This window comes from Mustelus asterias, chromosome 17 (assembly GCF_964213995.1).
Source record: "Mustelus asterias chromosome 17, sMusAst1.hap1.1, whole genome shotgun sequence".
NCBI lineage: Eukaryota > Metazoa > Chordata > Chondrichthyes > Carcharhiniformes > Triakidae > Mustelus > Mustelus asterias.
Window position 1 is genome coordinate 28,644,366 of NC_135817.1, and position 23,059 is coordinate 28,667,424.

The 23,059-nt window shown below is 41.0% G+C and overlaps 1 protein-coding gene across 1 annotated transcript in view; it reads left to right on the top strand.

Moving 5' to 3' along the window:
- Positions 1–23,059, top strand: part of cnksr2a (connector enhancer of kinase suppressor of Ras 2a) — a 467,989-nt gene that overhangs the window by 248,071 nt on the left and 196,859 nt on the right. The window contains exon 8 of the mRNA XM_078232430.1: positions 16,687–16,755. Within this exon, the coding sequence (XP_078088556.1) occupies positions 16,687–16,755 (69 nt within the window). The remainder of the gene's footprint in view (positions 1–16,686; positions 16,756–23,059) is intronic.

Genomic DNA, 23,059 nt, shown 5'->3' on the forward strand with positions numbered 1-23,059 from the left:
CAAAACCAATTCCAAGACAGAAATCATAGAATTTTGAACAATAAAGGGATTAAGAAATATGGAGGCAATGTGGGAAGGTAAAGCTGAGTGAGAAGATCAGCCAATGAATGGTAGAGCAGACTTGAAGGGCCAGTTCCTATTTGTTAACTTTTGAACCCCTTCATAACCAATGACTTACGTTTAAAATGGATTGTTAATGGATTGTTACAGAGGATGACATGGGGAAAAAATGCATATAAGATTTCAGAAACAGCTGAGTGAGCAGTTAATTAGTTTGTTATGATGCTGGTTAAAGGTTAATCTTCTGCTTCTTAGGCAGTCCCTCGGGACGGAGAACGAATGTCTTCCGTTATACCTCCTGAGGTGACTAAAAAGTCCAATGCTGGCTCCACACACTCTCCCACAAGTGGGCAGGTAGTGTTTGATGAGGTGGGTGGGTGGGATGCTCAGCTTTTGTGGTTGGCAGCTTTTGGTTCACACCTCCCTCTATTTGTGCTTCACCTCCACCTGAGCCAGTCAGAAGTGGTTGGCACTGTTTGTGAATGCTTCTTCTCCAGTTTGGGGAGCGGGGGGGTCTTGACCAAGAGATTCACACATATCGGTGGGAATGTTTCATTTTTCAAGGAGGCTTTGAGGACTTCCCTGAAACATTTTCTCTGCCCTTCTGGTAACCGCTTGACGAAACAAAGCTATAAGTGTGGGCTTGTTTTGGGGTCTTATGGACAATGTGGCCCGCCCAAAGTAGCTGATTAGCCATAACCAGTGTTGGAGGATAAATGATAGCAAAGATTCCAGAGGATGATCTCTATTCTTTGATCGGGTCTACTTTATTCTCTGGATTTGATAGTCTCATTTCAATGCCTCCTTCAATCATCTTCAACCATACACATAAGTATCAGCGTGGTTTGTGTGCTCCAGTTTTGCAGTGGGATGTGGCTGGATCTGATGTTTTGCAGCTTAAGCACAACAATAAGTTTCCCATGATTTTAACATAACAAAGTTATTGAAGCAACATATTATGCAAATGACAAGGGATAAACTATTAAATCATTGATACTGAAAGATGCAAGCCTTCATAGATACGATATTTAGAATACATTTTACAAACATCAAGATGCCAAGAATCTTTTGTTCTTTTTCAAAACACCCCATCCTTATTTACTGATATTAGAATTATTCTTTGCTGAATCTCCCACAGTAATCCATATTATTTGCTTGCAATTGGAGTATAGTCATTGCATGATATTAGGGTGAAAACCATAATTCCATGAGGCATCTTGCTGTTTCATGAGGGGTTGGAATTTCCAGCATCCAGGCTCACTACAGAGCTGTAACAGCACTCACCCCTTTGCCTGCAGCCTGGAGTTTATGAGAATCTTCTAGTCAGGATTTCTGACAAACTGGCTATGCTCAGCTTCAGATCAAATGAAACATGTACATCAGGATTAGGACAAGGAGGGAGGCTAAGATTGACAATACCCTTTCCAGAAGTAAATCTGCCATCTTTGCCAGGCCTACCCTACATGTTATCCCAGACCCACAGCAATGTGTTTGACTCTTAAGTGGTCTAGCAAGCCACTCAGTTGGAGGTCAATTAGGGATGGGAAATTAATGCTGGCCCAGTCAGCGACACCCACATCTCATGAATGATTTTTAAAAATAGAATTGATGGTGACAACGGGCTCACTCGGAACAATGGGTAACCCTTTACCATGGCCTGGGGTTGGGCATCGTGCAGACTAAGTGGAAAAAGGCAACCCTTAGGAAAGTGGGAATAAATTGTTTGGCTGGAGAACAAATTGTTAGAGTGATTTGAAGCACGAGTTGGGTAAATCACAATCTTCAAAATAATTTAGTTTCTTTTACGTGTTTCTGATGTGACTCCTGAAATGGGTGATCAAAATTTGATTGGATGCTTTTGTGGTAGTTACTAGTTGCTCATTGGTTGCTTTATAGTGAACTGAAACTGTTTTATCTCGAGTTTTAGTTATTTGTATAACCACCTTCCACTTTCCCAAAATCATTGGAGTATCCTGGTATGTCCCTTTACTCCTCTGGCACATTTCCCTCTTTGGACATCTCACTTTTTCCACCCATCACACCTCTTATTTGAAATCCTCTTTCTCCAATATTTGCCCAAGTGGCAAAAAATATTTCCTCACAGCGATACTGCTTTACTCCTTTAACTTGCCTTTGTTAGCTCTAGATTTGGCTAGTCCAATGCATTCTGGGCTGGCCTCCTCCAGCCTACTCTCTGTAAACTTGATGCCATCCAAAACTCTGCCAAGTCACCCTCTGCCATTTGCTCACTGACTTACATTGGCTCCCCTTAAGCAATGCCTCGATTTAAAAATTCTCATTCTTGTTTCTGAATTCTTCCTTGGCCTCATCCCTCCCTAATTCTACGATCTTCCCCCAGTCCCACAATCCTCTGAGTTATCCGTGCTGCTCTAATGCTGACCTTTGGAGCCTCCTGGGTTTGAATTACTCCACCATTGAAGGCCGTACCTCGGCTGTCAAGACCCTAATCTTCAGCAAAATTAGAACACAGTAATGTACCAGCATGGATTAAGAATTTGTTAATGGACAGAAAACAAACAGAAGGAATAAACAGGTCATTCACAGGTTGGCAAGTTGTGACTAGTGGGATACTCTATGGATCAGTGTGTGGGCCCCAGCTATTCACAATCCATATCGATCATTTGGACTAAATATAATATTTCCAACTTTGCTGATGACACAAAACTAGGTAGTTTTTTGTGAGAAGAATGCAAAGAGGCTTCTAGGAGATTTTGACAGGCTGAGTGAATGGGCAAGAACATGGCAGAAGGAATATAATGTGGAAAAAAAGTGAAGTTATCCACTTTGGTAGGAAAAACAAAAATGTGGAGTATTTCTTAAAGGGTGAAAGGTTGGGAAGTGTTGATGTCCAGAGGGACCCGGGTGTCCTTGTTCATGAGTCATTCAAAGCTAGGATGCAGGTCCAACAAGCAATTAGGAAGGCAAATGGTGTGTTGACCTTTATTGAAAGAGGGTTTCAGTACAAGAATAAAGAAGCCTTGCTACAGTTGCACAGAGCTCCTGTAAAACTGTATCTCCTTTGTAAGGAAGAATATACTTGCCTTGGAGGGAGTGCAATGAAGGTTCACCAGACTGATCCCTGGGATGGCGGGATTATCCTATGAGGAGAGACTAAGGAGACTGGATCTGTATTCTCTAAAGTTTAGAACAATTAGAGGTGATCTAATTGAAGTGTACAAAATTTTTACAGGGTTTATTTGATAGGTTAGATGCAGGAATTATGCATCTCCTTGCTGGGGGCAGGGAGTCGAGAACCAGAGGACACAGACTAAGAATAAGCAGTAGGTCATTTTGGACTGAGATGAGAAGGAATTGTTTTCTCTTGAGGAGTAGTGAATTCTTGAAATTTGCTACCCCAGAAGACTGTGGAGGCTCAGCCATTGAGTATATTCAAGACAGAGGTCATTAGATTTCGAGATAATGAAGATATCAGAGGCTATTTCCAAGGGCTGAAATGGTTGCTACGAGAGGACACAGGTTTAAGGTGCTGGGGGGTAGGTACAGAGGAGATGTCAGGGGTAAGTTTTTCACTCAGAGGGTGGTGGGTGAGTGGAATCGGCTGACGTCGGTGGTGGTGGAGGCAAACTCGTTGGGGCCTTTTAAGAGACTTCTGGATGAGTACATGGGATTTAATGGGATTGAGGGCTATAGATAGGCCTAGAGGTAGGGATATGATCAGCGCAACTTGTGGGCCGAAGGGCCTGTTTGTGCTGTGGCTTTCTATGTTCTATATCGGGAGATATAGGAATAATGCATGGATGGTGTTGAGTTAGAAGATCAGCCAAGATCTAGTTGAATGGCGGAGCAGATCTGAGGGGCAGAATGGCCTACAGCTGTTCCTGTTTCCTTTGTGCCTAAAATACCTCTCTTTCCTTCTTTAAGAAGCTCCTTAAAATTTGCCTCTTTGATCAAGCTATCTGTCCTACTATTGCCTTTGTAGCTCACTATCAAAATTTGCTTTATAATGCTGTAGTGAAGCACTGTTTTGTTTTTGTATGTTAAAGATGCTATATACATACAAATTGCTGATTATTTTAACCTAGCAGCAGAGCTCTCATGATATTGATCACAACATATTGGACGTCACGCTATTGTGAAAAGGAGGGTGGTAGAGCGGTTTGCTGGAAGTAGTTGGAAATAAGTTTGCAGGGCTTTCACTGAGGGACATAAAAACAAATGCTTCTTGATTGGCTGCTGGAAAATGAAGTGCTTTCTTTTTACACTGCTGGTAAAGATAGGATGAATTTGCATTTATAGAGTATCTCATTACATTGTCAGCATACCTCAATGTACTTGACAAGTGATGGATCACTTTTTGAAGTGCAGCCATTTTTGTCATGTAGCCACAAGCAGCTGCGATATAGCAATATCCCACAGATAGTGAATGAATACATTTGAGTATTTGATGAGAGTGCTACTAACTCTGCCAAGCTGACAAGATTGGTGATGGGTAAATAAAATAAACTTGTTCTGCTCAAATCTGCATATGCTCCTTATGATAAACAACTCTTTACTTGGACATCATATGAACACCCTGTCCCATCTATATGAATAAAAGAGCAACTGTTGTAATCATTTAAAATGCATGGCAGAACATTATTAAAATTACGGGCGGCATGGTGGCACAGTGGTTAGCACTGCTGCCTCACAACACCAGGGACCCAGGTTCGATTCCCGGCTTGGGTCACTGTCTGTTTAGAGTTTGCAAATTCTCCCCGTGTCTGCATGGGTTTCTTCTGTGGGGTGCTCCGGTTTCCTCCCACAGTCCAAAGATGTGCAGGTTAGCTGGATTGACCATGCTAAATTGACCTTAGTGTCAGGGGGACTAGCAGGGTAAATGTGTGGGGTTGCGGGAATAGGACCTGAGTGGGATGTGGTCGACACAGACTTGATGGGCCAAATGGCCGCCTTCTGCACTGTAGGATTCTATGATTCTAAATTGCTCTGAGTGTGTAGATTAGGTTGATTAGTTATGATGGATTTACTGGTTGCGAGGTATTAGGGTTCGGGTTGCGCCTGGGTGGGATGCTCTTCGGAGGGTCAGTGCAGACTCAATGGGGCAAATAGCCGCCTCCTGCATTGTAGGGATTCCATGATTCTATGAAAATTAAGTCATGACAAATTTCAATGCCAAATTATATTTGTCTCAAACGCAATTTTGTTTTTACTTCTTTAAAAAAAAGCTTGAACGTCGAAAGTTAACACTTTTCCTGAAAAGTTACCCCAGAAAATTTTGAAGAATTCACACTTTGCCTTAATTTGTTTTATGTTTTACACATACAGAATTCAGACATTTGCATAGCATCTAAAAATAGATCAGTGGGGTTTTTGATGCTTCGACCTCTGTAATTTTCCATCAAAGCACAGAAATTCTAGGGTTTGCATTGAAAATGTTCCAGTGTGCTCTGTGAATTGTTGGCCTTGCTGCCAATCAGTAAAATTAATCCAGTTGTAGATACAGATGCCTCCTGAGGGTTATCTGCAATTCTGCTGAGCCACCTATCCAAAGTCACTCACAAGGGCTGATTTGTATTGGATTAGCTTAGCGGAACCTCCTAAGGCTCCATTTCTATCACCTGCAAACTTGCTGATGATTCCCAGAATGCTTTCTTTCATAAAGATGGTGAATAAGTCGCTAGTTCCACATAGAACCCCTGTTCATAGTAACAATCTTCTATGAGAATAGAATCAATTGCTTATTGACAGAGGATCAGCCTAAAAATGCCACAGGTCTTTATCCTAAAAAGTGCTCAAAAAGCTTTTGAAAATGAGTTCAGATGTTCACTGGGCTAGCAAAGTCGACCAATCTGGTATTACCTCAAAAAATGGTTTGGAAGGTACCTTTTCTAGATGGAAGATTTACAATCTCTCCCAACCTGTTTTCCATCAAAATGACCATTGAATATATCTCCAATGATTCCTTCTCGCACTTGCTTGAGACCGGGCTCAAGCGGTCAAGCTTGTAATGTAACAATTCTGTTGTTGCCACTTTTGAACAATGTTTCCAAGTGGATTTCTCTTCAGTACAGGGTGATAATGCCAGACTTTAATGAGTTGTATGCATGAAGCTGCAATTTCTTTGAGCACTTTCAGTAAATATGGACAAGGCTAAGCTGCCAATCTATTTTAAGAGGTGTTATCCAACACTGTATTTGCATCCACCTTAACGCTTACAACTGTAAGACCCATTATTTGTGGCTTCTAGAGTGATCACCCCTGCATGGTATCCACTGAAAATCTCTGCCATGTCCTTGAAGTCCACTTGGAAAACATAGGAAAAGGATTATCCCATTCGGCCCATCAAGTCTGCTCTGTTATTCAATTAGATCATGGCTTAGCTGATCATCCACCTCAGTGTCACTCTCCTGCACTATTCCCATATCCCTTGATGCCATTAGTATCCAGAAATCTATTGATTTCTGTCTTGAATATGTTCAATGATTGAACTTCCAGTCTTCTGGAATGGCGAATACCAAAGATTTGCTACCTTTTGAATGAAGAAATGCCTCCTCATCTCACTCTCAAATAGCCTGCCCCTTATTCTGAGACTGTGTCTCCTGGTTGTGGACTCACCAGCCAGGGAAAATATCTGTACCCAAATACCCTGTCACATCCTGTCAGTATTTTGTAAGCTTTAATTAGATCACTCCTCACTCTTCAAAACTCCAGACAATACAGACACAGTTTTCTCACTATTTCCACATGGGATAATTGTGCCATCCCAGGGATTATCTGGTGAGTGTCCACTGTACTCCCTCTATGACATACATATCCTTCCATTGATAATGAGACCAAACACTCCAGGTGTAGTATGTCACCAAGGCTCTACACATTTGCAGCAAGACATCTTTAATCCTGTACTCAAATCCCCTTGCAAGGAAGGCCAGGGTACGATTTGCCTTCCTAATTGTTTGCTGCATCTGCATGTTTGCTTTCAGTGCCTCATGAGCAAGGACACTCGGATCATTTTGGACGTCAACACTTCCCATTATCTCAGTATTTAAGAAATACCCTGTTTTTCATTTTTTTCCCACCAAAGTGGGTAAGTTCACTTTATTCTCATCATATTCTATCTGTCATATTCTTGCCTTTTCACTTAGCCATCTAAGTCCCCTTGAAACATCTTTGAAGCCTCCTCACAACTTACATTCCCACCTAGTTTTGTGCCATCAGCACATTTGGAAATATTACACTTGATCCCCACATCCAAATCATCGAGAACCTACTTTCTGTTTTCTGCCTGTTAACCAATTCTCATTCCATTGCAGTATTTTGTTCCTAATCCCATCTGTTCAGTTAACTTTGCCCTGGAAAATTCATTAGTGGCCCTATGAATTTTTTTGTCGTCCTCTGACTTCAAGCGTAGCTTCAAAAAGATTTTGATATTGCGGTTGTGGCTATCCTCTATCTTCTCTAATGACCTCTTGGTTTCTCTGGCATCAACTTTCATTGTCGTAAATTGCTCACTCAGTATCCTCCTGAGAACTAATTTATTTCAGTCTTGTGTGGCGAAATATAATTTCTTATTGAGAAGGGCCAAAGCCCCGTAGGCCAGGCGACCACCCCACTTATTCGGGATCAAAGCAAATCAGGGAGCAGTGATTACTGATGACCAGTTTTAATTTTAAAAGCTTACAGGTTGTAGTAAGAAAGAGAAATGGAGCAATGTAAGGTGTCATACCATTTTGAGTCATTGTGGAAGATTGCCTGAGAGTAGAATGTAATTGTTTTTGATTTCACTATACTGACATGTAGCAGGAAGAAGAAAGTGTAGGGTAATGTTATTGCTGCTTGCAAAAAGAGAGGAAGATTTAGTGGAACAGTGAACAGACCAGTATCGATTAGAAACAGGGATCAGAAAACCTGTAATAGAGAGTCAGGTTGGGTGCTGGAAATAAAAAGCATTAAATAAAAAATGTTAAAATGTAAGTGAACAGCTTGCAGAGCCGACCACACATCAAAGATATTCTCTACTCGATACGAATAGATGTGGGTTGAGCAATGCTAAAAGCTCAAACTAATTTTGCAGGTGGTCCCTATGCCCATGAGAATGTTTTAAAAAAAGCCTTCAGAATTTGTGTGTTTTTAAAAATTCCACTGCTCAAAGTCTGACATCTTTTATTTCTAGATCTTGGCTGATGCAAAAATGTTCAGCAGAAATCTTGATGCGTCAGGTGGAATTGAATGCACATGAGGAGCTGTACAATCAGACAGGAAGACAGTGGTGTAGGTACTTTGCAAACTCCCCCCCACCGCCCCATTGGTGTCAGAGGTCGGGAAGGTTGACAGCACCTTTCCCACTCCTGATCCCTTAAGGTGATGTGGTGGTAATGTTACTGGACAAGTTATCCAGAGACCCAGGCTAATACGCAGGGGACATGGGTTCAAATCCCATCAGGGCAGCTAGTGGAATTTAAATTCACTTAATAAATCTGGAATATGAAATTAGTGTCAATAATAGTGCCATGAAACTAGCAACAATTGTTGGAAGACCCATCACTAATATCATTTGGGGAGAAATCTGCCATCCATACAAGGCCTGGCCAACATGTGACTCCAGACCCACAGCAATGAGCTTGACACTTAACTGCCCTTTCAAATGGTCTAGCAAGCTACTCTGTTCAGAGGCAATCCGGAAAGGGCAATAAATGCCAGCAACACCTACTTTGCATGAAAGAACTTGAAAAATTGGCCAAATTAGGTCTACTTAATGATCTCATGCCACTTCCATTAGTATTCCCTGTGCCTCATGAAGGGTTGTACTGAATGACACTGCTCCGTGACCCCCCACCCCCCCACCCCCCATCCTCCTCCCCACCACCTCCTGCATCCACACCAACCTCACCTTTTCACTCACCAGAACTGCCTGCTTGGTCCAGGTGAATGCTCCTCTCTTTCGGTGCCCCCATTGGGGCTGCTGCTTCAGGTCCTGCTGCAGTCCCAGCAATGGCCACTGCTTCTGGTGGCACTGAAGAGCTGACAGCTCTGTGGCCCACAGCTCATGGTGGGGTGGGGGGAGAAAACTGCCTAAAACCCAATGGCAGGCAGTTAGCTATGTGATAGGCCTTTAATTCCGTCGGGGCTCCCCGATATGGCCATGGCTGGGTTGCCACTGGTTTTCCATCTGGTGCTTGGGGGCACCAGCATTCAGTCCATAGACTGGCACTTAATTTAGGTACTGGGAAAATTAACTTAAAATTTAAACATAAAGTGTAAAAGAAACTGAAGAGTCTTTTCAGAAAAGTTTTAGTTCCTCTTTTAATGTCCATTCGGGGAGTAAAGGTTTAAAAGAAAACAATCTCCACAATGCAGTTAGAGAGATGGGCAATAATTTACGTAGTTGGAGGTAGTAACACACAGTCTTGTCTCACCAATCAAAGAGCTCTCAATACACCACTGATTGTGGTCACATCTTGTCCACTTTTCCACCTCCAGATAGCAGTGCCACTTCAAAGGGATTGCCATCCTGAATGTCTTGAAATTCAAAAAATAATGGATTTTTCACATATTAAGGTGAAAGAAGAGGCCTTTGAGATGCTGGATGGGCTGAAATTTTATCGACAGGAAGTATTCAAAAGGCTGCTGTGAAAGTTAATAAATCAGCAGGACGGGATCGAAGAATATTGAGGGAAATAAAGGTGGAGGCGCTGACCATAATCTTCCAATCCTCCTAAAATATGCAATGGAAGGAGCAGGGGGCTGGGGGGATACCAGATTAAGAAAGCATACAGGGAATTGGAAATGTTCAACCCTTGTTCAAAAATTGTTGTAAGAATAAACTTAGTAACAGCAGGCCAGTCACTCAGTGGCAGATAAAGTGTTAGAGATGATTATCTAGGACAAAATGAACAATCAGTTGGATGAGAGTAGATTAATTAGGGAAGGGCAGCTTGGATTTGTTAACGCAAATTGTGTTTATCTAACTGGACTGAAATTTTTGATTAGGTAATAGAGAGATAATGCAATTGATGTCACGTATATGAATTTCTAAAAGGCATTTGATAAAGTGCCACATTATAGACTTTCCAGCAAAGTTGAAGCCTGTGGAATAAATGGAAGAGTGGCAGCATAGCCATCAGGTTGGCTGAATGAGAGGAAACTGCATAGCAGTGAATAGTTATTTTTCAGACCGGAGGAAGGAATGCAGCGGAGCTCCCCAGGGGTCAGCACAATGACACCACTTCTCTTGATCTATGTTAATGATCTGGCCTTGGAGGTGCAGGGCACAATTTCAAAAGTTTACAGATGACATTACATTGGGAGGTGTTGTCAATAGTGTGGATGACAGTGATAGACCTCCAGAGGAAATGGGCAGACACATGGCAGATGAAATTGAATGCAGTAAAGTGGTACCATTTTGGTCGAAAGAATGAGGCGAGGCAATATAAAATAATGGGCGCAATTTGAAAGGGGGTGAAGGACAGGGAGACCTGGGAATATAACTACACAAGTGAATGAAGGTGGCAGGGCAGGGTGAGAAAGTGAATATAAAGACGTAAGATTGTAGGCTTTATAGAGGCAAAAAGTACAAAAGCAAGGAAGTTGTGATGAGTCTTTATAGATCACTGGTTCAGTCTCAAAGGAGAATTATATCCAATTCTGGGCATCATATTTAGAGAGGGTGCAGAAAAGATTTATGTGAATGGATCCAGAAAGGAGAGACTTCAATTAGCTGGAGAAGCTGGGCTTTTTCTCCTTCGAGAAGAGAAGATTGAAAGGAGAGTTGCTAATAGCAATCAAGATCATAAGGGAACAAGAGAGCATAAACAGAGAGAAACTGCTCCCAATGGTAGAGGGTTGTGAATGAGGGGACCCTGATTTAGGGTGATTGGCAAAAGAACCAATAGCGATATGAGGAAAATGTATTTCATAACACAATGACCGGAATTTTCCCGTCCCACTCGCCACAGAAATTGTAGCAGGCAGGGGCACAGACCATGCAAAAGTCCACTGACCTCGGGTGGGATTTTCCGGTTTTGGGGTGAGCGTGACTGGAAAATCCTGCCCAATGAGTGTTTAGAATCTGGACAAACCGCCTGAGAATGTGGTAGAGGCAGATCAATCAGGGTTTTGAAAAGGAAATAGGTTAAACATCTGAAAAGAGAGCATTCGTCGAGCTATGTGGAAATGGGATCAGGGAGGGTGAGATCAGGGAAATGGGATCAGGGGACGTTGGGTGGGATTAGCTGAGTTGCTTTTGCATAATGGACCGTATGGCCTCCTACTGCATTGTAACCATTCTATGATTCTATGATATGAAAGGAAATAATGCACCAGTAAAAGTGTTGATTAAATTATGTAAAAAGCCAAAACAAAATTCAAACTTTTCAACCAGCACTGGAAACTTCGAGATGACAGGCCACCCGATTAGTCATGTAGGCGAGCTGCATTATGCAGGTGAGGAGGAGGTATTACATAATACTGTCCATGAAATTTGGCACAGTACCAGCTCGTGTCAGACTGAGAAGTGAAATCTGACTTGCACTAGTTAACAGCGCAATCTCCAAAAAGCTTAATCCCTTCACTGTATTAATGCAGCGCGCAAGTAAATTGCATAAAATTTATTCAATGATATGCTTATTTATAATTCATGAAGGTGCCTATGCAATATGTCAGTGTTTAGTATCTGTTTGTTTGAATAAAATATTGTGCTTGCAGTATAATTTAGCCCATTCCACCGAGCAGGTAGCTGAATGAATTTCAGTAAATGGACTAGAAAACACTGCAAATGTTGGAAATCTGAAAGTAAAACTGAAAATATTGAAAGTACATACATCAGGCAGAATCTGTAAAGGTTATTCCATTTTGGATGTGCCCCATCCATTGATTTTGTTGAGTTTTCTGTGTTTATTGAGTACGATTCTGAGCTTTTGTTATCATGTGGTTGACGTGCAATAAAGAATTTTTTATTTTGTTTTGAGAGTAATAGTTGATGAAATTTTTCCAAATACAATGGGGTAAATTTTCATCCTGACTGCATGTGCTATAATCTGACAGAGCAGTTTAGCTGCCAGATTACAGAACCTGCCCAATTTTTAATCCCATACATTTCAATGAATTGGGAATCAATTTTTGGTTGAAAGTGGGGAGTGTTCTCTCAAAGGTAGGAGATTTGCTCTGCCAGATTACCACTGAGAAGGCGAAGATGAAAACCTGCACCCTATGATTTTAGTATCAATCTTGTCTAAGTGGTCACAAATTCATGTATGTTACTAGATGTCCTTGATGCTACTTACAATGATTCATTGAACTGACTATAGGGCGGGATTTTCCATTCCCCCCTCCACGGCATGTTTTCCAGCAGTGGAGGCAGCTCACCATGCTGCCAGATCTTCCAATCCTGCCAATGTTTATGTAATTTTTGCATGGCTTGCCCTGCTGCCAGGAAATCCACTGTGGTGGCCTTCACAGGACTGGAAGATCCTGCTGCTGGGATGAGCCAGAAATCCTAGCTGCTTGTGTCTGGTGATCGCAAACTCCCATGAGTCTTTTTGCAGTTATGTTTACTATGTTATTGATAGTGCTCTCCATCTCCTTGAGATGTTTCTTTATACAAGTTGTTTTGTCTTTGTTATGTGCTGTATGCCTTGTTTAGCTTGCTGTGCTTTACAAGTTTATTTGGTAGCCCAAGCTTTTGGAGCGTTGCCCCTTCATCAGGTGAGTCAACCTGAGACTCACCTGATGAAGGGGCAACGCTCCAAAAGCTGGTGCTACCAAATAAACCTGTTGGACTTTAACCTGGTGTTGTGAGACTACTTGCTGGGCCTATCCCAGTCCAACACTGGCATCTCCACATCATGTATTTTACAAGTTAGTGCATTATTGGATCGCAGAATCTATGTTGTTAGTTTGGTTGCTGGAGTAAAATAAACTGAAGCTGCAATGTTTAATCACTTCCACTCCTATATATGTTCTGATTAATCATTGAAAATTTATTGACAGTACCAGTATTAAAACTTAAGTCTTTATCTGTTATTGTATATTTTTTTCTATTTCATTAATTCTTCTGCAGTCCGTAAGCATCGCTGACAAGGCCTGCATTTATCGCTTATCCCTATCTTGTGTTCATACTTTTCCTCCATGCTTTAGTTGAATTTCGCTATACTTAATCCATCCGTTGGACTTTGTTGTGTGTTTTTGGTAATGGTCAAATTTTTTTTGAGAATGTGTACTTCTTTCCCCAACGTGGCCTGTCTTCTGTAGCATCGACACTCTTTCCCAGGCAGTAACTGGCTAAAATGACTGGTATGGCTAAAGGATGAACAAAAGGTTTGCCACGGCTAGGTAGGGCTTAAGAAAAGGTAGGAGGAGACCAAAAATGGGGTCTGAAATAGGTTTGCAAATGAGCCATTTTGTACTTCCCCCTGCTGGCACAGCAGCAGTTCTAGGCTGCAGCTTTTCAGGATGACTAAGGAAGGAGAACAAGTGCCACCTTGTCAATAATGCACACATTCTGAGAAATATATTCTTTAAAAAAAATGGTGGCAAACAACAGAATCCAAAATGTCTTCTGAGAAGAAGTGGATAACAGTGTGAAAATAAAACATTTAAAATGTAATTGGAAAAAAGACAGGGAATGGGATCAAGTGGGATGTGCTGATGTGGACACATTGGATCAAAAGGCCATTTTCTATGTGCTGCACAGTTCAATGATGATTAATTAGATTTGCTTAAGCAGCTAACAGGCCATTCATTCAGTCATTATACATGGCAAAGTTCGTGAATTCATCTGAGGAAAGTGAAGAATACGTTGAGAATGGCTCAGTAATTTGTAGGAAAAGTTCAGCCCATATACCAAGGTCTGAACAAGTTGTTGATTTCTGTTACATAGAAATGTTAGCATACATTTGGTAAGGTATGGCAGCCTCTACGTTTAGCAGGCAGACTAGCATGTTGGGCTATGACTGAGAGAATCAGTAACATGTCAATGACATGCAAAACAGAAGTTGTGCTACTTAAACACGAGGTAAAACATGAAAATGGTAAATTAAGGATGTATCGTATGTTATTAGTGTGAAGGAAAGTAGTAAAAATATCTGCCAAAAAATGCGTTATTGACACAGAGCTGTTTGCATGCATGTAGAAAGCAAAGTAAAAGGAACAAATATTATAGAGCTATCGACATTTCCGGGTATATGACATAATGGGCTTGGAATCATGCGGAAAAGCCCTGAGGAAAATTCTTCACTCCCAATCTGTGTTCTCGCAGGTTTAAGGGATATACTTGCATGTAATTGGAGGCAGCTGTGCAGCTAGTATAGGCCCACATGTGACTGCTCATTAAAGATGAACAGGTCATAGATCTGTTCAGAAAGCTGTAGTCTGTGCCATATTATTGGGATGGTATATGAATGATGTTATATCTCCTATTAGTTTGCCCATGCTTAGCAATTGTGCAAAAATGCATAACAGTGGATGAAATGATAATGTAGCACTAAATGCAGGTCAGTAAGTGGTTTAACTCATACTGCTGAAGAGCATTGTCATTCCTAAGAGCAGTACTAATAGTGTCCTCCCTGGCACCAGGACCTAAACACAGACACAGAAAGTGCAGCAAAATGGCCACTAAATGTTATCACTGGGTGAGTCACCAAACAATGATGAGGAAGTGGCAATGAACCAAGGTCTGGCTGATGCAGCATGGAAGTTTACCTTACTGAGCATCCCTGCATTGTATGGAAATACGTTAGTTGGCATGCTTTCAAGAGGAAACTGGCCAAGGCCTTTGGACCAAAAGAAAGGCTTGTTACTTTGAACATTATATTGGAAGATGTTCTGAGTAGTTTGGAGGAGTCGCAACAGCCAAATTTGAACTGCAGTCTCCCACATAAAGAAAGGTACTGAGCAGCAGTTGGCTGCATTAATATTAACCAGTCACTATATGATGGTACCAGTAGAGATCACAGTTGTGTATCTCATGAAAAATCTGTTGGCTGACGTTCAACCTCCAGTGTACAATCAAATTCAGCTTCAACCTGTTTGAAGAATGCTACAGACAAGCATGAGGGAGAGAGTCTAAAACCTGATACCCATTGATCTATACTCATTGGATTATTGAATCTTAAGAGGAGATTTCCTTCAGCAGCAGAAAGATCACTGACACTCAGGTCAGCAGTATCTCTGTGTTGAAAGCATCAAAAACCCAAAACGCAAACCAAGTATTAAGTTCTGTGTTGACCTTGTGAGTACCTGTAGGGCTTCCTGACCTTACGTTGGGGGCAATAGTGGACTTTATTATCCCATAGGTGTTTATGAACCAGGTTTAACAGTTCGCTTCACTTCTGCTCCTTGTACGGATGTGGCTGGATGTAGCGGCAGCTGCATATTGATACTCAATGAACTTGATAGTGAGTCACAAGGGGAGCAATTTGTCAGTATAGTGCCATTTCCTGCATGTCTATGTAGATATGTTGAATCACAGGAGCAGCTGGTCCCACAGGCCACTAATTGTGCTGTTGGTCCTCGTGGAATGAATCTAAGTCTACTCTGCATTGCATTGCTCTGCTCTATGCAAAAGAATTTCTCCCCCAAAATCTGGAAAGGTAAGAGAAATGCCAAGTCTTCCAACCCTTATTCAGTAATTTGGATAAGAGGAAAGTAGATGATTCAAACTACCGTTTCAATATTTACTTCATAAAAACGTATACTTTTTAGTTACTGTTATTTATTCCTGAATAAAAAAACAAGAGCAGAAAATTTAACATGGATAGTTATTGTACACACGGGAAGTCTCGTAGTGCAGTTGTAGTGTCCCTACCTCTGGGCCAGGAGCTCTGGGTTCAAGTCGCACTTCAGGACTTGATGGCCATAGAAAGTGTGTCATGGGTGTGACCAAACAGGTTGATAATCTGTAAATCCTTCCAACAAGCCTATGGCAGGTGGTAGGAACGGGAGATTTTCCTGGTCAAGCATCTGCAGAAGATAATGACAAACTACTGCAGTACTTTGCCAAGCATGAACCTGGACCAATCACAGAAGCCCATCATCGCCAATGCCCTTTCAGGGCAGGTGCCTGAAGAGAGAGTGATTGGACATTCTACTGAATCAGGTGGTGGGAAAAAAAAGGTCCTATTGGCAATTTTGTAGAACGACTTTCAGCAAACAGCAAGCATTGCGTACAGACGGATGTTACATTTATGCAGGTTTGTGTGTGCCCTTGCAAGTATTTCCAATACCCAAATAAAGAAATTCCGAAGTAGTTTGGTGTGTTAGGAATCCTGTCCAATACACTGCATTTGAGTGGAATGTTGTGAACTAAAGTTGAATAGAACAAGTAACCAAACAATGTTTGGAAACACCTGCCCGAGAAAATAGAAATGCGGTAGTGCAGAAGATTTCTCTCCTCTTTTTTGTCACGTAATGCTGCATTTAGAAATTGAATGGGAATTAACTGAATATTAACCGAAGTGAAATATTAGGTGGATAAAATATTGTAGTGTTATTTTCACTGTAACTTTAGCAATGGCAAACATCATTGATGTGTTTATATAAAAGATGGGAAGTAGTAGGAGTACTTAATGAAGTAAGTAAATGTTGCATATTTTTACTTGATAATGCTTTTATTTTTCTTCAACTGGGTTTCCCTTTTTTCCTCCCTTTATAAAGTCTCCTGCGGATCGGTGCAAGAAAATCCACGCTGGGGATGAAGTGATTCAGGTCAATCATCAAACTGTGGTACGTGTCACAGAAAGACTTGGTGGGATGTTATTTTTGGAGGTAGGATTTGTTTTGACAGTGAAGAATGGCACGCGGCTTCTCACAATTGATTTTTGTCAAGTTTGCATTCTTTGAAAGCTATTGCTATTAATCAGTGGATGGCAGATACCAGGTATTGCTTGTAAGTGGGGAGAAGTTGACCAACCTTTTGTTCACTTCTAGACCTTCCTGCTGACAGATCTGTTGCAATAAGCAGTGGATGAAATTTAACCAAACATGCAGAGTTTGGAAAACTTATACTGCTGTGTCAAACAAGTCATGTACTGTATATAGATGTGGCCAAATTTACAAACATTCTAATGTTGGCATCTTGAAAGAGTACACAACATTATGAAGTGTTGAAGTAAAGGCAAATGAGAAAATGCCTTAACTTAAAAGAATGTTAAACTGAGAAGTGGAGCAGAGAGGATCGTATAAATCTTCTGATGTACACGTGAAGCGATTGAAGGATTGAGTCAAGTTTAGCTTGTGTAAATTTTCATGAATTACATAAGCAGTTTGCGTCATAGATCTGATGCAAGGTAGTTTGATTGTTAATTTGCTTATTAATTTTAAGTTAGTTCCGAGCTTGCCTGAAGTATGCAAATCTGTAATTATTTACTCAAACAGCTATGATTTTGATTTTTTTTTAAATTATGAAATAAATATACGTGGGAACAACATTCTAGAAAACGATGTCTTGATATGAAGTCCTGCAATGGGCTTTACTGTATTGAATGTAAGTTCATCTTTCAATCTAATGTAACTGGAATGCCCTGGCTTTCCTTGGTGGATGACTTTTTCAGTCTTTCTTGTTTTGTCTCCTGAGATAGAGAAGAAAAACAACTGGGCAGGGCACAGTGCCAGTGATGAGATAGGAGATGTTTGGGGAGGAAAGAAAACTACCTCCTGACCAAAAAAATCATTAATATGTGGGAGTCCACTGGGGAAGGCTGGAGTTGAGGTGGGAGCAACTACAAAGTGTTAGATAATGATAACTGCCATTTGAAGATATATTAGCTTTCAGCATTGTTCTATCAAAGATCAAGAAGGATTCAGGGGTGAAGCAAATATAAGAGGCCTTACCTTGTTCACGTTAGTTGGTATTTAGAACAATAAAGAACAAAGAAACTTACAGCACAGGAACAGGCCCATCGGCCCTCCAAGCCTGCACTGACCATGCTGCCCGACTGAACTAAAACCGCCTACCCTTCCAGGGACCAGATTGCTCTATCTCCATCCTATTCATATAGTTATTAACACGCCCCTTAAAAGTCACTATCGTATCTGCTTCCACTACCTCCCCCGGCAGCAAGTTCCAGGCACCCGAGACTCTGTGTAAAAAAAACTTGCCTCATACATCTCCTTTAACCCTTGCCCCTCGCACCTTAAACCTATGCCTCCTAGCAATTGACTCTTCCACCCTGGGAAAAAGCTTCTGACTATCCACTCTGTCCATGCCCCTCATAATCTTGTAGAGTTCTATCAGGTCGCCCCTCAACCTCCGTTGTTCCAGTGAGAACAAACCAAGTATCTCCAACCTCTTCTCATAGCTTTAGTATGGACACAGTTTCCAGAGACTTGGCAGTATGTTCCTTTACCTTCCCGAAAGGTTGTCTTTGCTTTCCAAGTCAAATCCATCATTTCCATGATTACATGGTTTTCACATGTTCTGTAGCATCTCCCTCAAAACTGACAAGTGCCTTATCCCAAGCTTCTCTTTAAAGATTATTGTCCTCCACTGCTGATAACACAACTTGAGACCTAGCTGGCAGACATCCCAGTTTAAAACTACTGACAACACAAGTCATTTGCTTGCGTTATATTGCAAAGTATTTATAGCATAGAAACAGGATATTTGGCCCAACTAGTCCAGGCCATGTTATGTTCCACATGAGCCTTCTCTGACCTTTCTTTATCCACTCCATCAATACATCTTTCTATTCCTCCTTCTCTCATGTTTTTATCTAGCATCCCCTTAAGTGCATCCCTATTAGTCTCCTCAGCTGCTATAGTGATTATACATTCTCACTGTTCCTTGAGTAAAGATGTTTCTCCTGGACTTATTTCTGATTTCGCCTGCCAGTGAGAACATCTTCTCTCCGTCTACCCTATCAAACACTTGCCTAATTTTAAAGACTTCTGTCAGATTCATCCTCAGTCTTCTCCTTTGTTCAATCTTCCCTGAGACTCATCTAAATCTACCAACCAGAAAAAGTCACTTGCTTGGTTTGTATTGCAAGGTAATGTTTAACTATTGGAAACTATCATGTAGGGAAAAGATAGAATTCTGTTCATTTCAGGGGCACCAACTTAAAACTCATTGTCATTGAGTCACTGATGATATCAAATTAAGGGGTGTTGCTGTGAAGAAGAATGCAGGAAACTAGTAAAACATTGTTCAGTTCATGGAGCAGAACCATAATTGGTAGGTGAGGTGAACTGATAGCTAAGAACTTTGAAGCAGAACATTTTGGGAAAAAGAACTGTAAAATTACGACAGTGATAATCCCTGGATCCTGGGGCATGCAAGTTTAAATAGATCTCGAAATCAACCTCCATAAATTTATCAGATAGAAAAGGCAAATATAATTCTGGACTTTATATTTAAGGGCATTGAATACAAAAGTAAGCAAGTGATCTTGAATATGTCTTTTGAATTTGGACAGTTTGAATATTGCACGTGACCTTCGAAAATTTGGCAGTGATGTCTAACTGCCACTCACCTGCTTTCCAATATAAATTGGGTGTCTGGTCAAGGTGAGTGCTCCATGATTTACTGGAGTACCTCAAAATAAACAGCTTGCATTTCCATCCAAACTATTTGTGGGCTTAAATAAAACATGTAAATCATTATAGCAGCTCATTCCTGCAGGTTTGCAGCTGCTAACTAAAGTTGGGCCCGCCAACTCCAGAAAAATGCAGAGGAAGCCATAGGGGCTGCTGGAGCCATGGAAGCCTGGCTAAAAGGCTTGCTTCAGTACTCTGGGATTTGATCCGACTTACAATAAGAATAAAGAAAACCCTCTAGCCCTCACTCCCCACGCTCCTTTAATGCCAACACATGCTGCCTCAATTCCCTCTATATGTTCCATGGCCCCTCTTAACATCTATGCAACCAATGCCCCTCTACCCCCCCCCCCCCATAAGACCCTTCATGCTAACCACATGGCCCCTTTTGGCCCACGTGCCAACTTAGTGTCAACTCATGCAAACACATGATGCCATCACTCCTCCCCATAGCCCCTATGCCAACTTAGTGCAAGCGTACACGAAGCCATGACACCCTCATCCACCACTCTTTGCCCTTATACCCTCCATATCAACTCACCCAATAGTCACCATGGGCAGACCTCGGGAGCCATGGTCAGATGAAATAAAGTTCTACGTGTTTATTGCAAGCTCCACTGTTTAAGAGAATACTCTCATAGAGAAAAAAACATTTAAATTCCTTCAGGTACTTAATCCCTCATGGAAAAAAACATTCCCTTCTAGTACTTAATCCCTTATGATAACAAACATTTGTATTCATTGTTCCACATCAAAGACTTTATAACCACTTGAAGCTTTCAACCAAACTGTGAAAATACAGGACCTCAACAGTGATGATGATAGGTTATAGAAACAGCCATGCAGCACTAATCCTCTAACGATAACCCTTATTTTGTGTCAACAAACAGCTAGTGAAATTGCAAGCAGCCGCGTAGGGTTTATTTTTTTCAAAATTTGAAGCGGTTAGTATTTTAAAGTACTTGACAGCTTATCCACTTTGTACACACATATGAATTGGGAGCAGAAGTTGGGTATTTACAGTGGCACAGTGGTTAGCTTTGGACCGGAAATCCGGCACTGGGAGATGCAAGTGGGGTGTGAACGCTTGTGTGAATCCCGTGAATCGGCTGACCCAAGAATCTACCAGTCTGCTGCGCATTAGCGCAGTGGGATGGGAGAAGTGTGCCCATGAAATTGGAAGGGGTGGTGGATTGGATTAAAACCGCTAAAGAAATGGGAAATAGACAGTAAGAATTAAGATTTTTCCTCGGTATGGCTAGAAGTTAGTAGAAATGCTCTGCTTTGGGATCACTTCCGTTCACTGTACACATTAGTGATTTGGATGTTTTGCGAGAGTTCTTCAAACTCAACAGTAAAATAGGAGGCATTGTAAATTGTTTTGAGGAGCAAAGACAGCTGCAAAGTGGTATTGATAAGAAATTGGAATAGGTAAAAATAGTATCAATGAGTGTGGGGAAAATAAGTAGGTCTGGTGCTGTGGAAGAGCTGATGGAATTGAGATTACAGTCTCACAGAACGTTAAAGGGAGCACTGAGTTTTAGCCTTTCTTTCTGAAACCTCTAACCTATCTGTTTCAGTCCACTTGGCAAACCAATTAATTGTGACCAAAGGTAGTAAAACAAATTGTGAAAACTATTTTGATCACAATACTGTGCAAGAGGGCATGTGTGTTGTACGGAGATACAACACAAATGGAAATAGTTCTGTGATGTGTAAATTAGCTCATCACATTTCATGAAAATGGACGGGTTTTTTAAAATATCGCCAGCATCTATTCAATGTTAATTTAGGACCTAGTTCTGTGTGGTCGAATGTTATAGAGATTACAATCTTTTGTGACCTGTTTGTAATGCGTAGGCACGAAAGGCACGCTGTGATTTTATTCTTTACTTGTAGGAAATGTCTTTTATCGCCACACAATTTAAATTTTGCATTTCATAAAATGGTCACTTTATCCAAATAAGAATTTCCAGGTATAAACCATGACATTAGAAGAAGAAAATAATTTATTATAAATGAGATAAATACAGACCTAGAGTTAAACGATATCTATATATCCATAGTTCCGACATGATTTATAACTGCTTTAACAACAAATAAAAAAGGAAAGGATGACCTTCTGAGTCAAAAATTCCCACCCTCATTAGAAAAAAGTGCCAGATGAGATATTAAACTGAGACCGTATTTGCCCTTTCAGGTGGATTTAAAATATCCCATTGCACCATTTCAAAATCATAAGGATTTAGGGCAGAGTCAATGGGGAGACACTGTTTCCACTTCTTGACGAATCAAGAATAAGAGGGCACAAATTGAAGATAATGGTAAACAAAAATTCACGCAGCAAGTGGTTAAGATCTGGAATGCACTGTCTGAGAGTGTGGTGGAGGCAGGTTCAACTGAGGCATTCAAAAGGGAATTAGTTATCTAAAAAGGAAGAATGTACAGGGTTACATGGAGAAGGCAGGAGAATGGTACTAAGCAGGTTGCTAATTACCCACAGGTAGGTTGGTAGCATGTCCTCTTCTCCAGATCAGCTTAGCTCTAGGAAGTGACCTGGAGAAACAGTGAGGCAGTCTGCCCAAACATCTGCATGGAACCTTACAACAGAGAGAAGGAGGCCATTCAAAAGAGCAGTCGTACTTCATTCCATATCCCTACCTTTTGTTTGTAACCCTATATCTCCCTCATCCTCAAAGACTTGTCCAACTCCCTTTTGAAAATACTTGTGCAGTCAGCATCCTTTATCTTGTCAGCTCAAGATTCAAAACCTGAAAACTCAAGAGCGAAAAAAAAAAATACAAATCTCCTCAACACCCTCCTCTGCCCTCCTCCCAATCTTTTGCCAATTATTTTAAAAAGACCATCAGGCCACCTTTTCACCTTTTCTGTTCCATGGAGAACAGTCTTAACTTTTTCAACCTCCTTATAATTGAAGTCTCTATCCATGGTAGTATCCTTGATAAAACTTCTTCCATACACTTTCTGAAACTTTTGTGTCTATCCTGAAGTGTTGTTCCCTGAATTGTGCACGTTACTCCAGAAAAGTATTTTTATGAACTTCTTGATTGGGACTACACATTTTTGGTGTTTATTTGCCAAACATAGATGTCTTCAATAACAGCTCAGGAATTGATTGGCACTCACTGCATCTTTGATTTGACTCTATTATGCTGATTCCTACATTGTTTTTAAAAATTATTTTGTCTCATTAATTGTCTCCTGTGGTGCAAAGACCAAAGTCAAAATGATGATGAAGCAATTAATAATCAAATAGGCAACAAGTACTTCGCACACTGCAGCCATTTTGCAAGGAAGAAATCCAGCTGATAGCTTAAATGTCATTCCACTCATTAGATGGATACTTCTTGGGTATTTCTTATCTGATTGATGAGATAAGGCTGCCACATGAAACAATCCTCAAGCATTTATGGAACACTACCGTCAACTACAGCACACAACAGTACACTTGAGGAATCAATGTTATGGCCTC